Raw genomic sequence first — 16,410 nt, forward strand, 5'->3', positions numbered from 1 at the left:
GTCTGAGAGTTTAGATGATTTGTTTAGAGTTGGTTTTCATGTCAGGCTTGACATAAAAAAGGAGTAGAAAGAGTTGCCCTTTAAGAGATCTGACTTGAGGAAAATACAATTCCACAGGAACATCACACCTCTGCATTCATTTGGCAGATAATAATTGAGAACCTCTCCATGCCTATGGGCCCCAAGGCCAAGATGGAGCCAGTCCTCAGAGGAGACTAGCGCGCGTGAAGCCTAACCTTACTCAGACCTTCTAATGTCCAGGTCAGGGCTCATCCGCTATATCTGTGCTGCTTACAATTATTACGTGGACCCAGTTAATTTAGTTTAGGATGATTTATCTCATACTGAAGTTCAGATTTGCCAAACTGATTAATGAAGAGAGGGGTTGTTTAAAGAAATTCATTGCATAAATATGATTCCAAGAAGGAAAAGATTTAACTTATTTTTTTAAAGATTTCGTTTTAAAGATGTGTTCTGCACCATTGGTAAACATCTGACAGGTGCTTTTCTATGCCAAGGAGTCCGTTTGTTCTCAGGAGTGACCACACTGTAGCCTCGGTCCTGTCTTGGTCATCTTTCCATAGGGCTGCCTCGCCCTAGCAGCACAGCTACCCAAGTATCCCTCTAAAGCTGCCCTGATGTCCTCCATCCCTCTGTCGAAGAGTGGACATTGACCCTCGTAGGAAAATACCAGTCTTATTTAATTCAGAAAGAGCTTCAGAAGTCCTATTTCCAAGGCTAGTGTAGTAGCCACTTATCATCTTGGTACCCTGTTTAGTGATAAACTGAGTTGCTGGTTGGACTTGGATTTTTAACTGGAGGAATATTTGAGTTTCAGAGCCAGAAGATGTCAAGGAAGTTGTCCCGTCCAACTCTCTTATTTTATTAATAAAAGGACCTGAGTCCAGTAGAATAAATGACATGTTCAAGGTCATGAGGTCACACTATTAGGACCAGAGGTAGAATTTGAAAAGAACAGATATTCTGGGTCCTATCAATTGAGCTTTTGTCCAGTACACTATATTTCTCCCTGGGAACTCAGAAGTTCATCTCTGTAATGAAATTGTTGATACTTATTTTTGTTCCAATTAATACATATATTTGGGTGCTAAACAATGAAGAATTTTATCTTTCAGAAATAAAGCAGATAAGGCCTCCTTCTTTAGGCAGACTTCCTATTGACATTAATAACAGATTGCAGGGTTGTTTGGATATGTTTGAGTTGTAAACTCTAGGACTGACCTTGAGATTTTTGCCTTAAACTACAAGTGAAATTAATCTTTTTTTAAAAATTTTTAGGAATGCTCATTAGCAGTTTCATTCCGTCATTTCACAAGTACTCTGAGTACATGCCCTGTGTTGTGTCTCACATTGGGCTAGAGATGTGCTCAATTGTTTATAAGCCATACCAAAACAGCCCATCGCTCAAACATCCCAGAAGACGGGAATTTCCATATCTGAGAGGAATAAAGCATTGTTTAAAAAGATTCAATAAGGGGTGCCTGGGTGGCTCAGTTCGTTAAGCCCACAACTCTTGGTTTAGGCTCAAGTCAGGATCTCAGGGTCATGGGATCAAGCCCTATGTCAGGCACCGCAGTAGGCATGGAGCCTGCTTGAGATTCTCTCTCTGACTCTCCCCCTGCACTCTCTCTCTCTCTCTCTCATAAATAAATCTTTTTAAAAACAATAAATAAATCTTTACAAAAAAATTAAAAGATTCATTAATTAATTATCTTTTTTATCACTCACATTTTCTTTCCTCCAAATTAAGTGGCTGGTCAGCCACGCGTTTCACCTGTAGAAATTAGCAGTAGACATTTTTTTTCCCTCTTAGACTAAATAGTCAACAATTTGATCGTGTGTGTGTGTGTGTGTGTGTGTGTAATATACATATATCCCAAAACTATTTAAATAAAATAACAACTTTAGTAGTATACATCTAGTAAGGATACCAGAATGATAGTTACCCTTCACGTTTTGGAAAACTCATTTCTTTACCAGTTGAAAATGTCACCTCTGAAGCAATTCATACTAGAAAATGTCATCCAGAAAACAATATTCCATGTCAGATCACAATTGCAGAAAGATAACAAAACACATAAGTCCAATGCTAACTTGTCTTGCTGAACTTGTCCATAAAACAGTTATTACTTAGGTATAAAGAAGCATTAGATATTTTATTTAATTCCAGGCATCTTTATACGATTTTTTTCCCCCAGTTTCCAGTTCACACTCACACAAAATGAGCCTGAAGCCTGATGCAGGGTACAGCTATTGCTATTCAAATATAATCAAGAGGTCCTATCACTTGATTATCTCAGTAGATACTCTTAAAGTGGGGGTAATAAGTACATAGTTCTTTAGCTAGATGTTTTCCTGATAAGAACATCTTTCCTGAGAGAACCACTTTGTAAAGTGAATTTTGGGTCTATTCAAATGACATCCTCTTTGTTTACAAATTTAGTGTCATCACTTAAAGTCTTTTCACTGATTTTGTCTCCCTCTAATTTAAAATATATTGCAGTCTCCAGTCATCTGTGAGTATTGCATTAGTATTTACTTGAATTTAATGTCGTTTTTCTTAAGCCTGTGGAAAGTTTTTTTTTNTTTTTTTTTCTTTCTTTCTTTTTTTTTTTTTTTTTGTTGTTGTTGTTGATTCATAGTGATGCTTTAAGATGGAAAAGAGACCTAAATGATCAAGGAAGTGATCAACTCTTGGCCACAGTATTGAGCTAGTAGATTTGAACTCAGGTGTTTGACTTCTTCTCCACTGCTCATTCCACAAATCGGAGTGGCTTTTAGTCTTCCCTGACTTCTGCAACCTGTACATTACTTTAGGCCCTTGAATAAGATGCATTTAAGATTTTTGTCTGAATTTTATCTGCTACTACAGTGGTTTATTCTATTCAGACCAACATTTCAAACTGTTACATCTCTTTATTAATGGTTTTCTATAAATATCCCCAATACTTCCAAAAAGTCCATACATATGATGGATGGATCTATTTTTAAATCATTCATAAGTCATTGTATTGAAAACATTTGTAGTGCAGATTTTATTCACACTGTAAATGACATGGGTTTTTAACAAGGGCTCTATTTAGTCTACAGTACTGGCTTACTTGGAAGAACCAGCTGCTGTTCATGGAGGTGAATGGACATTTTTCCAGTGGTCATTCTCTTGTTGAGGCCGGGGGGAATAGTTCTTGGAATTGTTTGCTTCCTAGGCCCAGCCACCTTTAAAAACTAATACCATTTTTCTGCAAATGATGTCAAACGGAAGGTGAAAATTTTCAGAGGTTAACTGAAACCAAATTAAAGAATAGATGGAAATGAAGGACCGTAACCACTGATGACCCTGTTATCACATTGTCCTACAGTAAATCTTTCTATAGTGTCTTTCTATAGTGTCTTTGTCGTAAAATTCTCTAGGTTTCTTCTGCTGTTGGACTATTCATTTCTTTAGGATCTAGAATTATAGTCACAGTTAAACACATCATAGTCAAACACACCCATACAAAGTATATGGACTTTTCTATTTAGCTATCAAAGATATTACTAAGATATTTAGAATACTGGCCTTTCAGTTGTCAATATTTTAAGGCGTGTGATGAATAAATGGAATAGCCTTATATCTTTTGGTGGTAGAACTGTCAAGAAGAGTTTGTCTTTTTTGCCCCTCTTCCCCCAAATGTGGACTATTTCAGAATCCATTACAGAGGAAATAAACAGTTGATTTTAAGTGAAGGATGAACCTAACAATCATTTCCACTATATTGATGCCAAAAGTATCTCTCTGCCAAGCTTTAAAATGCATCTTCAAAAACTACTGAAAATATCCAAGAACTTTAGTGATGAGCTACAAATGGACTTTGGTATTGATAAATTAAAGTCAATATGTATAGTGAAAGGACAACTTACTGTGATAAATGGGCCCACCATCAGTAAAGATCAAATTATTGACTATTTAGGGCAAGGAAAAACCTGTCTATAGCTAACCTCTACAGGTGAGAAGAATTAGCCACAACAGCAATTTAGGAAAAGCTCAAAGACACACGTTAGGAGAATTTATTAAAAATGTATACAAAAGTAGGCAGCAACATTTTGTTAAATACATTTATGGCACTAGGCTAATGTATTTTTTTGTACATGCCTGGGTTCACACCTTTTTTCTTTTGCATTGAATGAGCTCCCTGGGGCTACTCATATTCCTTTTCAAGGAGATCTGATTCAAAATTCACTTCCCAATCCCCCCTATTGCAGAATTACTTCTGCATTCCTAAAAACTATGTCTCTCTTGGAATATTATTTCTAATGCTCCTACTAGTTACTTTTCATTATGCTTCAACTAGATCACAAGTTGTATGAGGGCACATTAAAAGTGTCTTAATTTTTTACCCATCATGTAGTCTAGCAGAGAGCTCTACCCGTAATAAACACTAGATCAGTATTTGTTGATTTCATTGTTTTTGAAATGATTCATTAGAGAAGCTTTGGTCACATATCATGTCTGAGTTTAATGATGAAACATCACAGAAAATACCCAAAAGAACAACTGCAAAGATTAGCTTATCAAAAAAAAAAAAAGTGGAATAGCAATAATTAACTTTTCCAATGTCAGCTGTTCCCAATTGACAGAAGGTAGGTATTTCTTCTATAGAAAATTTCACCAGCAACTCTATAAATTATCCAGTAGAAATGACAAATCCTATACCATCTCAAATTTGGAAGCTCAAATGTAATCAAGCAAAATATCTGAAGACTAACCCTTTCTACTCTCCTACCTCCTCACAAATGACACCCTCCAAAATCAGAGGTAGGTACAAGAAGAGCTTCATGATACCTTCTAGTGTGAGTCTAATGAAGGGCATGCAGCTACAACTACACCTAACTTTCTGACTCTCTTGAGAGGCTTGGGGTGTCAGTTCATCCTGGGTCCACTTTTTTTGCCACTTGAAATTGCTACAGGCATTTACTTCATTGTTCTAATACCAGGCTCTCTTCCTTCTTGAGGGCCCTATGTCTAGAACAGAGTCTCGCTGGAAGAATAAGTAAATGAATGAGTGGATGAAAGTTTTAAATGATGAAAGAACAGTATATGGGATGACAAGTGCAATGCATTTGCCCAAATAAACACAGGTGCCAACTCACTGACTGTTAATAATAGATTCAGCTGAATGAGTTATTCCCTATGATAAATATCAATGTAAATATTTCAGAAAATTAAGAATATATATAGAAATAAAAACATTATTAAAACAGTGCAGTAAATCTTGACCAGTGTAATAGTTTTCTGCAACTTTGGTGTATTTAATTTTCTGTTTCAATGTGTTACAAAAATCGATGGATTCAGAAATAATCTTAAGTATGATCTAAACTGAGGAAAATTAAAGGCAGCTACACCAATAACTACTTAGGCCGTATGTGTCTCTCCTCCAAATTACAGACTAATCCGCACCACCATTTTACAAATAGGCATCCTTTGTCTCAAGTGGGCCTAACCAAGAAACTGAATGAATCTAGTTGAAGATAATTCAAAGCACATATCCTCTCAGGTCAGGAGGATATCTAGATGATCCCTCTTCTTCACTCATTCGTTCACTCATTCATTCCACAAGCCCTTTAAGGATACCTCCTATGGCCCAGGGCAGACACAGGTGCATAAAACAGACGCGGTACCTACTTCCATATTTTTTTCTTGGAAAATTTAAGTGCCAGAATCTCATACATTTTTCCCATGTTTTGTTCTCAAATAAAAGCTTTCAGAGAAGTGAATTCAAACTCTATGCAGACACTTTCACAGAACAGAGGAGAACTGTGTTCTGAGAGGCTTGGTGAAACTCAAGAGAATATTTGGACCAGAGTTATGTTACTAGTCTCCTTTAAAGTGTGTATATTGGGGCACCTGGGTGACTCAGTCGTTAAGCGTCTGCCTTCGGCTCAGTGCATGATCCCGGCGTCCTGGGATCGAGCCCCACGTCGGGCTCCTTGGCTGGGAGCCTGCTTCTTCCTCTCCCACTCCCCCTGCTTGTGTTCCCTCTCTTGCTGGCTGTCTCTCTGTCAAATAAATAAATAAAATCTTTAAAAAAAAAAGCGTGTATATTGTGGGCTTCACCAATTATGTTATGTTCACCAATGCTGTACATACTCCATGGAAATAAGATGAGGAATGTGAGAGGCGTGAGCTCTGCTCATGCTGCTTTGTACCTTGGGTGGCGTTCCTTTGTGTCACTTACGAGTATGTATGTGACGTGACACAGCCTCCAGCTTTTACTCCATCATTTGCTAATGGACGTTTAGGAACAGACCTACTTGCCTTTGCCAACAAACACATCATTTTATGTATGGCTTATATATTTTGTTGTTTGCATCTTATGGCCTATAAATAAAATGTGTGTGTTATCAAGACCTGAAGAGACAGTAGTAGTGTTTACTGCAGCAATTTGCAATAGATAAAATTAGCAGTAGTCAGTAGTATACATATTTTTGTAGTTTGGCTTCAGACAGGTAAGTATGATGTAATTTATATTATTGTGGTCTTTCTTTGTTTTGTTATTCAGTGAGTTTTTTTCATGAAGACATCAACTTTTCCTGACAAGCAATTCCTTGAACGAATGGAATATGGAAATATGTTACGTATGGAGATAATTGAGACCAAAGTATTACAACTTGTACAAAAATGTGGAAACTTGTGTCTGTTTCTCTAACAGAGCTAGTGGTGTTATGTGTTTATAGGAAATTTTAGATTTCTGTGCTCATTCCTGCTTGTGTTCGTAATTCCTTCTCAGAAGATCATGACAAGTTGTCTGAAGTCGCCATTCAAAACATTGCCCCCCCACTTATTAATCGTTTGCCAACTATGTATTCGGTATTTTAAATTTTATTTGCTTAGGGCTTTTATTTTTTTGGTGTTTGGAGTTTCTTATTTGATGAAGGAGACACAAAATATACAGAAAGTGTTCCTCAGCTGTGATTTGTGTGACAAAGATGAACCACCGCACCCATGCAGAGCTGCTCTTTCTAACTGACCAGCCCCATGTTCTTCCGTCTGTGTCCTACAGCTGTTAATTGATGATATTGTTTTAGATTTATGCATTAAAAATACGATTTCTACTTTGGAGGGATCACTTTGTTATTTTGTAGCTTTTAAGCTGATGCCATGAACTTATTTTTCTTGTAAGATAAAGTCTCATCTATAGATTTTTCAACTAATTACATGTCTGCCAATGCATACTTAGAGGATACATTTTATTTCAATTTATTATTTGTGTTTACATAGTGTGTCCCTGGAAATATCTATGGAACTGAAAGGAAATATTTTAATGGTGTTTATTACTGCTATTTCATCGCTCTCTCTTTCTTCTCTCTCTCTCTCTCTCTCTAATAGCTCCAGTCAGTCCGGTCAAGCATGACAGCAACTCAAACTCGGCAAACTTCCAAGACACTGAGGACATGCCTGACAGATGCGTCTTGGAAGAGTCTGAGAGTCCAGGTGAAAGCCATTTAAAAATAGTCAAGTATAAAATGATAAATTTGACACAGCTTTGGGGTCCTTGGAAGGGGGTGGCGGGGAGGACATTGTAATGCTGTTTTCTCTTAGCAGCTGCGCTGTCAAATTAATGGTCACCTCCAGGGGTCACAGTGTGGAGCTGTTACCTTTGCCTCTTTCATCAAGGATTCAGTTGGAGGAAGTACAAAGGCTTTATGACTGAGAAGGGAAGCTGACACTATCAGTTCATTATCATCAATTTTAGGCTAAACTGGTTAATAGAGGCCAAGATTGAAAACTGGAGAAATGGCAGCATTTTACATATTTCAAATAAGGGGATCGAGCGGAAGTGGAGAGTTAGAGAGACACAGATTGCCATCATTACAGACTGTTCACCTTTCTAAATACAAACAGCTCTCTAACGGGGACGAAAGGATTGTAGCATAACAGGAATGGACTCATGGATACATCAACTGTTGAGAACAAACAAAACAAAAGAAAATAATAACCCTTCCTCATGCCATAAAATTTACCCACATCCCAAGTTCCTTAGGTTTGTATATTCCTCGTGGAAAGAATAGACAGAAATGTAGCAGAAGGATAGAGCCAGAAACACTTAAGCATGGATTTCTGTTTCTGTTTTTGTCTTGTTTCAAAACATGCCTAGTCTTTAACAACTAATTAATCAAAAAAAAAAAAAATTCCTGTGAAAGTGGAATGATATTCCCGGATCACTACAAAGCCATAAGGTGCTAGAAGTTACATTACCATGAGGGAAAGAGTTAACGCTCTCCTCCCACCGCACGTTTCCCTTTCCTGTTTTCCCTGGCTGCTGTGTACCCTCTACCCTCTTGCATCTTTGTGTGCTGATCCTTGTATCAGATTTTTGATTCATCCTCTCTGTGGCCTGTCAGCTTAGTTAAGAGATTTCCAAATCTTGTAGCCTTCGCTGACAGGGGGCAGCTGCAAACAGTCCCCTGATCCTTCCCCGAGGAGAGCTACTGAGATTTAATTTTCAGTGAAAGGTGCAGCCTGCAATCTATGTCAGGTCCCCTAAGTCATCTCAGAACCCCAATAGGCCCGGTGGCGATGGCATTGTGTTTCAGTTTCCTCCACTGCGCCAAGATTCCTCAAAAGATGGACTGCTGCCGAGTGTCTGTTCTCAGCCACACTTCTGCTTTAGCATCCCACAGAACTGAGAAAGGGCATCTTTCTCGCCAACAGAAATTTTTAATCAGAACATGAACCCCACCTCCTGCCCTAATATCTAAAAAACAAATGCAGGTTAGTCCCACTCCAAAAGGGAGAGGGTGGTGGTAGCGCAAAATGTCCATCAGATTATTTTAAAATTGCTTTTAGTTTTGACAAAAATTACCTAATTTTGACTAGATTTTTAAACTGTCTTCATAAACGGTTTCCCATCAACCCGAGGCAGTTAAGTCCCTGAGTCAAGTTTTCAACTAAGTGTTCATTGTTTTTGGCAAGAATAGATTGGCTTTATGTCATCTCAAACGTAGAATACATTTCAGGCATCCCTCAATATGAGTGGAATTGTAGTAAAATTCAAATATTCCATAGTCTATCTGATTGATATAAACAAAAGGGTATATCAAAACAAAGATTAATTAGAAAAGATTGGTATTGATAAAGAATCTTAACTTAGAAAGTGAGTACTGCTCTGTACATCGGACATCATTAAACTGGTAATAAAGAATGAATTACTCTGGCTTTTTCCTCTGTCCATTCCTGCATTTTAAGACATCTTGCCTTATAGGCCTAGAAACCTCTGGAGAGTTCACTACTGGTCTCACTGCCTTCCACTGAGAATTTGTGGCTTGGTTGTCATGGAGACATCGTATTTCTCCAAGAATTGCTCATATTGATCCGTGGCCAGGCGTAAATGGCCAAGCGAGTGTGAGGAATAAAGGGGGCTGGGCAGTCCTATAAAATGACCAGGGCTTGTGAGTTGGAAATAAGCTCATAGCAAACACTTAGGTAAAAAGAAAGAAGCAGTTTTATTTTGTTTCAGGATTTCTTTCTGCACTTTGGGCCATTGTCTTCTTTCACTATGAACTGAAAGAAACTTGTTAGTCACTTGTCATGTCAGATCTTTGGTGCTTATCCCGACACAGCTGTCAGCCTTCCAGCTCTGTGCAGTTCAGGGACACACAACAAAGAGGCAATGGCATGAATTATTTATTGCTCCTTGTGTGGATAAAATTCTGTGATAAGAAATTAAGACACTTCTGACAGAGGTGCTTGTTTAGTAAGAAAGGTTTTGATGAGAGAGTGCATTTCCTTGAAGTATGCGCATTTGAGAGGGAAAATTCTTAAAACTGAACATGATAGAAGGTATGTGAAATTAGTGGCATAGAGGGACTTTCTTAAACTGTGAACATACGACTGTCCACTTCTCAGTGTCCAAAAATGAACTAAAAAATACCAAGCCATTCAAATGGAGGGGCTCCAAAACTATAAACATTACTTTGGTGGTTGAGTTACTTCTGTTTACCAGGTATGAGTGGGGTTCCTCTGGAAAGCACACTAACCACCTTCGTTAGAAGAGAAGGCAAATTTGGGGGTTTTAAGGGATAAGCTTTGGGAAGGTGTCACCCAGACCAACAGAGGTGCTTCAGTAGCTGAGCTCCTAATTGCATTGGCACATCAATTATTCCTTATATGGAGAGGAGTGCATTTAAACCTGAACGCATCGTTCTTACCATTTTCACCTGGCATATTACCGGTCACTAAAAAATCCTTTTAATATTTTCATGTACATGCAAAATCCCACCCCCGTTACAAAGTTGAATGTGGTCAGTCTTCTAGCTTTAATGGATATTGACCTTACATGGTTTTATCTATGCAACTCTAAATGAGTAATATATTTATTACATCATTTTTAATGACAAAACCAGTTGTTCAAAGGGGATATAGAAAACAAAAACAAAAAATCATTTTCCCATCCAAGCACAGTTCGAGAATATTGCCTCATATATTGTTCTTTCCAAATAAAATCTTTTCTTTGCAAATTCCCTGAACATCATTTTCCTTTGCCCTTAGAGCTTCACATTGCTGATAGCAATTCATTCCCATATGCAGAGAGCAAAGGGATATTGAAGCACAGAAAAACTATAGTAGTTTACTTTTTTAAAGGTGAAGTTAAAGTTTTTTAAACATTGCAACATTTTGAAATGTCATTAATAAAATCAAAATTTTAAGTTTATGTAAAAATAAGATGACTTTATGCATTGATTATCTTTGAATGCAATAGGTTTTGAACTCAATCTGCAGATCGCTTATTTTTTCATTGACATCACTGCTTCTCCAGCACTGAATTGACTAAGGTGACCCATTTGTAAATGGGCTGGAGTGTGCATATAGGTCACAATTTAGAGGACTGGTGGAGTGGTTGTTCACCTGGTCTCTAGAGCACTCTACCTATTCATCATGCCATTGTGATCTCTTTATTGGTTCAAGCTGTATACCCAGGTGAGTGCCTGCAGTCCATTAAGGTTGGCAAAGCAACTTTAGACCAGAGCATTCTTGTTACTCTGACCCTGCTAGTGAACCTGGAGGTCTTGTCTGATAGGTTAAGGTCTCCCTCAGCAGTGTCTTTTCTCTGGAATAATTCATTAGCAAAGAGTTTTGACTCACAGGTGAATCCCAGATTGAAGTTTCTGGCTTAGACTCTGTGAAGTCTACTTGCTTCTTCACTGGCATTTGTACATTCCCAAAACCTGTGGGAATAACTTTGATGTCTAGTAATAGAAGCACTGAGACAACATTGTGAGCTTACAGCTCCCTTTTTTCAGATTTTAGGGCCATTAGGCTTTCTTTCTTTGGCTCTTTAAAGCGTCATCACTTCTGAATCTGAAAGATGCTATCACAAAAATAGTTTAGTGCAGCCTTTTGCTGGTTAACTTATTGTTAACTGCTTCATGCACATTGATTAGAGCTCAAGTCCTCTTCTCCCAAATATAATAAAAAGTGTCCCTCGTCCCCCATCTTTGCACTCATGATGATAAAAAATTTAGCGTGACATTCACAATTTTTATCCAAGTGTTAATGAGAGACCTTGAGCTTTTATCACCTTATTGGCTTGGAAAATTAAGAATTTTACTTCTTAGTGCACTAGGGACAGTGCACTTAAACAGAGCTTCAGCTGAAAATAGTGACGAGAGAGTGTGAAAGTACAAAAAAAAGGCATTCAGATCAGCGTTTTCACATCATTCTGAAGTAGTTTATAATCAGTATGCATTTTGCCATTAATAGAACATTTTAGTGGTTTTTATATAGCATGTTATGTGCATAGATCTATATACATCATTGTCAATCAATATTGCATTTGCATGAATCTGATGAACAAAACTAGATTTCTCAGTTTCCAGGGGATGTACTACATTGTGAAAAGCCAAGGTGGAGGGTTTTTTTTTTTTTTTCCCCTTTACTATTCTAGCTCATGAATCAACAGCAAAAATCAGGTAACAGAAAGTAGGGCAGATTCAGGACTGGAGTGTTGGAGATGGCTGATGATGATGCATGAAGCAGAAAAAATGTGGAATGTGTGAGCAGCGCATCAATCATAGCTATCAAGAACACACTTCTTAGGGTTAGTGCTAAAAAAAATGTTCTAGAAGGAGTAAGAACAATTTCAGTAGCAAAAGCACATAAACCCTTTCTTCTAGTTGTGTTTAACAATATCAAAATTTTTAAAAAGTTGCCCAAATGGAAAAATGCAAGTATCAGCCTAATAATTTTTAAAACATGTAAAATTCTAGGCTTACACACACATATATGTAACTAAACAAAATAACCAGCTTTTTGACTCTTTGCCAGTAGGAGTGGGAGTTACTATGCATTGTCATGTCATTAATATAAATGTATTCAGAAGTAGCTGACTAAGGCACAGGGCTCCAATATGTTTCATAATCAAAATAATTTAAATCAACTGATATTTTTTAGCCTACAATAACAATCATCCAAGTAGTCTGAGAAATAAATGCTTTTTTGATTCTATAATTCAAACCATTTATCAACTAACATAACATTTGATCCTAAATTTGCGGTTGTGGGTTTCTCTGAGAGAAACTGAGATACTTCAAATTTATTAATTTCAAGCCCCAATCATCTTGTTGAAAACTTTCATCTTTCTTGACAATTAAAAGAAAAAATAACCTATATTAATAATGTGTGCCATTAAAATATACTTACTTGAAGCCTAGTTTATAAGACAAGAATATTTTTTTATTATATGAACATATTGTATTTCAGGATAGAAAAGAAATAGAGAAGTTACAGGTAATTCTGTCCTTCATTTCTGTTCTCATTCCTTGCTTCCTTTCATTGTTTCCTCTCTTTTTCCATTCCTCTCTCACTTTCTTCCTCCTTCCCTCTTTCTTTCTTCTTTATTTCACCACATAACCTGATAATCTGTTTCCTTCCTAGGTAAGCCAAGGCATCATTCATGGATAGCGAAGGTGTGTTCCTGCAAGCTGTGCTAAATGGAATCTTATCTATAGGAATTGGATTTGGACAAATGATGAAACCTAAACATCCCATTTGTTTATTGTTGTATAAAAACTAGGCTGTTATCGGTCAAGTTATTAGGTTGTAAGTAGATTTGCTAATACTTTGGAAAGAGTGTACTGAAAATGTAATTACTGTTTGAAAATATCTGAATTGATCTAATTTTAGAAAGTCATTGTCAAAATCTTTCTATATTCCTGCTTCTTACTTTCCTTTAAAACGTACAGCAAGGAGTGCCAGTCTGCAGACACAAATTTAAGACTGTGTTAGATTTTCTTCCATCTTTTCAGTGGCTGGATTATATAAGCAACATTAAAACTGCATTGCTTTTAAATACTGTAACATACAATGCTTCCAAATTTAATGCTGCTTCAGTGTATTTAATCTAACACTTCACCAAATTTATTCAATTTGTTAGGTTAGGGCATTTTGTTTTAGTATATGCTTTAGTATGGATCAGTCACCCTGCAGTAAATCTCATCAAAGCATGAAATGTTGTCAACAAATAGCCAGTTCCATTTAGTCATCAATTAGCCCAAATAAGTGATAGACAGTATAACAGGGACCAATCTTGTGTGGTCAGGTTCATTGGGACTTCTAATGACATAGAAGCTAATGTCTTTAGCCAAATGTTGATCTTGTTGCCCATATAGATGTGAACTATCTATCTACTTAAGCACATCGCAATTGATCCTTATTAAGTATAAACTCTAGCAGTTATTTTCCCAGAAAATAATTTGACTAGCAGGAAATCTTAAACTAAAATATGCAAAGCAATATAAATAGGAACAAAGTGCTCATCTATTAAACCCCTTAGTGATTTGATTTATTTGTTGTGACTTACATTGTATAATTACTGGATTTATAGAAAATCATCAAAAAGATTATTAGTCTGCATATGAATACAAATATTGCCTAATCCATAAAAAATGGAAATAAAATGTTAAATATGTGATCGATCTATCTATCTATCTAATAGAGAAGTTCCAATCACTTCAATTTAACAAACATACTTGAGGGCAGCAGCATCAGGTCCTATGCTGGGATGCAATGGACAGATCAGAGAAGACAACTATACGTTGGAATAGCGTGGTCTCCACCTTTAAGGAACTTATACTAATGACTGACCTGGATGAATATACCAGAACATAGACATACAGTGAGTGTGACTCCTTTAATGCAGACATAAGTCTGTGTTCCTTTTTTCCCCTAAAATATGATGTCATTGCTTGAAATTACTTTTGAATTGTACTTCACAGAGTAAAATATTGTCAGTATGAATAATCGTGGGAAACACTCATCTTTTAAAAATCATCATACACACCTCCTCACACATACACACACACACACTGGAAATAGTCCAAGGCTACTTGGAACAAGTTTCAAAATAAAGAAAAGTAGCAAGGTAAGCAATGGAAAACATTTTCTTACGTGCTGTGTATATGTTCTGAAGGCCATTACAAGAAGGAATACTAAAAACATTTTTGATGATGGCAATATCAAATATGTATATATTTTCTCAAGAGGGCAATTTAGGAGTTAAAACTTATTTGGGTGCACAAGTTCTGGTATATTTATTAAAAATAAGCTTCTTTGTTTTTACAGCTATGCCCTACTATTCCCTTTTCAGTGAAGATTAAAAATAAGTTCAAACAGTTGCCATATTTAGCATTTTACAGGTCTAAGGAAACCAATATTGAATCCTTGATAAATATTTTATGATGTCACCAGATATAGGAAATTAGAACTGGCATAACCCTGACATTACTAAATGAGATTTTTAAGATTTTTTTGGCATCACATTTTGCAATTGCTAAAATTTAATAATTCATATTAAATGACTAATTATAATCTTCTTTTATCAGTATGAATTCTGGAGGCCAACACCATTAACTATCAAAATTTTTAATTCCTAAAAATGAGAGAGTTTTAGAGAAAGACATTTACATAATGTTTTCAAATATCCATGTGCAAATGTAGACAAATCCACTAGTCTGTTTAAAAATGATTTCTTTATATTGATTTATGTTTAGAATGTTTCAGCAATGTCTCTTGTAAGGAGAACTTAAATAGCAAGTTGCCACCGAATTAACTGATCAACCACGTGGTGCCCCTGACCTCTTGGTACCACGGCTAAAAACCCAAAACCAATGGCTTCTTGAATAGGTGTTTATCCTTTCTTGGCCTAGCCTTAGGTAACAAGTGGAACAGTTAAATTAGCAAGCAACTTGTTTGTTTGTCCAGAGTTTTCCTAGTTATTGTAATAAATAACTCATTTAAAAAATCATCTTGTGTTCTTCCTCTTTTTGGCATTAATCTTGGTGATATTTATGATTATCGGTTTCCCTCCAAGGAATATCATATTTTCAAATTTGCAAGTGGGGAGTCTGTTACTCACTGTGGAGTTATATACTGGCTGTATTGCTGAGGAAAGACTCCAGAAAGAATGGAAGTTTAAGCACCAAGCCCTCACTGCCCTTTGTTCGATAGCACGTCTAGAGCTCCCTCCCAGGGCTCAGGCAAAGATGCTCCACAAGATGGCTTATGGAAAGCAATCTGAGCACTGTAAAGCACTTCAAATATAAGGTAAGATTTGTAATATTATAAACACACAATTGGGAGGTGGCCTCAGCCCTGAGACATTGTTGCTATTTTAGAAACTAAGGCTACTCTGAATATGTCACTATTAGAAAATGATGGGAAAACATCTTGCTGAATATTAACATTCTATCTCTAGATGGTAGGATTTGGGGTGATTTTCATTTCCTTCCTTGCACATTTCCCTCCAATGTTCTGTATTTTAAAAAAAATTATAATTAATCAAGTGAACATTTTAGAAAAGATAGTTTCTCTTCAGTCTTTAGAGGGCACATTATAATAATTGAATTTTTAAGAATTAAGTTTTATGCCATGTGCTTAAAGTGAAGGCTCAGAATACATTAATTCCAATTGATTTTGAAATCTTTTTTCCCACAGAATGGGCTTATTCATGTAATTCTTAAATTTTTATATTGCACACATTTTGATTCCACAGTTATTTAAGCACGACTATATACACTTTGATTTTCCACAAAATCTTGTTGTACTTGTCAAGTACCCAAAGTTGTGTGTAACTGAATATGAAAGTCATTGCTTTGTAAATATGTACATAGTGAGCATTTTGAAATAATTTCAAAATAGCATGACCAAAAAGTTGCAAAGTTAAAACTGTCTCAAGTGGATTTCTTTCTGATGAAGTTATGTGGCTTTGTGTACACTGGTCCCCAGACCATTTTGTGCTGTGATTTCATCAGCAGGGAACCTGCAGATGGTATGTATGGGAAGAGCACAAACAAGAAATAAGCAAGTCTCCCAGTATGAGCATGCCACTGGGGGTTACATCCAACCTGCAACCC

The 16,410-nt window shown here is 36.6% G+C and overlaps 1 protein-coding gene and 1 long non-coding RNA gene across 2 annotated transcripts in view; one reads left to right on the top strand and one right to left on the bottom strand.

The window, feature by feature from the left end:
* WDR72 (WD repeat domain 72) overlaps positions 1 to 13,108 on the top strand; it is a 212,792-nt gene extending 199,684 nt beyond the window's left edge. The window contains exons 19-20 of the mRNA XM_019806345.2: positions 7,388 to 7,492; positions 12,935 to 13,108. Coding sequence (XP_019661904.2) covers positions 7,388 to 7,492; positions 12,935 to 12,990 — 161 coding nt within the window. The 3' untranslated portion in view covers positions 12,991 to 13,108. The remainder of the gene's footprint in view (positions 1 to 7,387; positions 7,493 to 12,934) is intronic.
* LOC117802367 overlaps positions 1 to 16,410 on the bottom strand; it is a 481,710-nt gene that overhangs the window by 160,754 nt on the left and 304,546 nt on the right. The gene's annotated exons all lie outside the window — the stretch shown is intronic.

The sequence above is a fragment of the Ailuropoda melanoleuca genome, chromosome 5 (genome assembly GCF_002007445.2).
Source record: "Ailuropoda melanoleuca isolate Jingjing chromosome 5, ASM200744v2, whole genome shotgun sequence".
Lineage (NCBI taxonomy): Eukaryota > Metazoa > Chordata > Mammalia > Carnivora > Ursidae > Ailuropoda > Ailuropoda melanoleuca.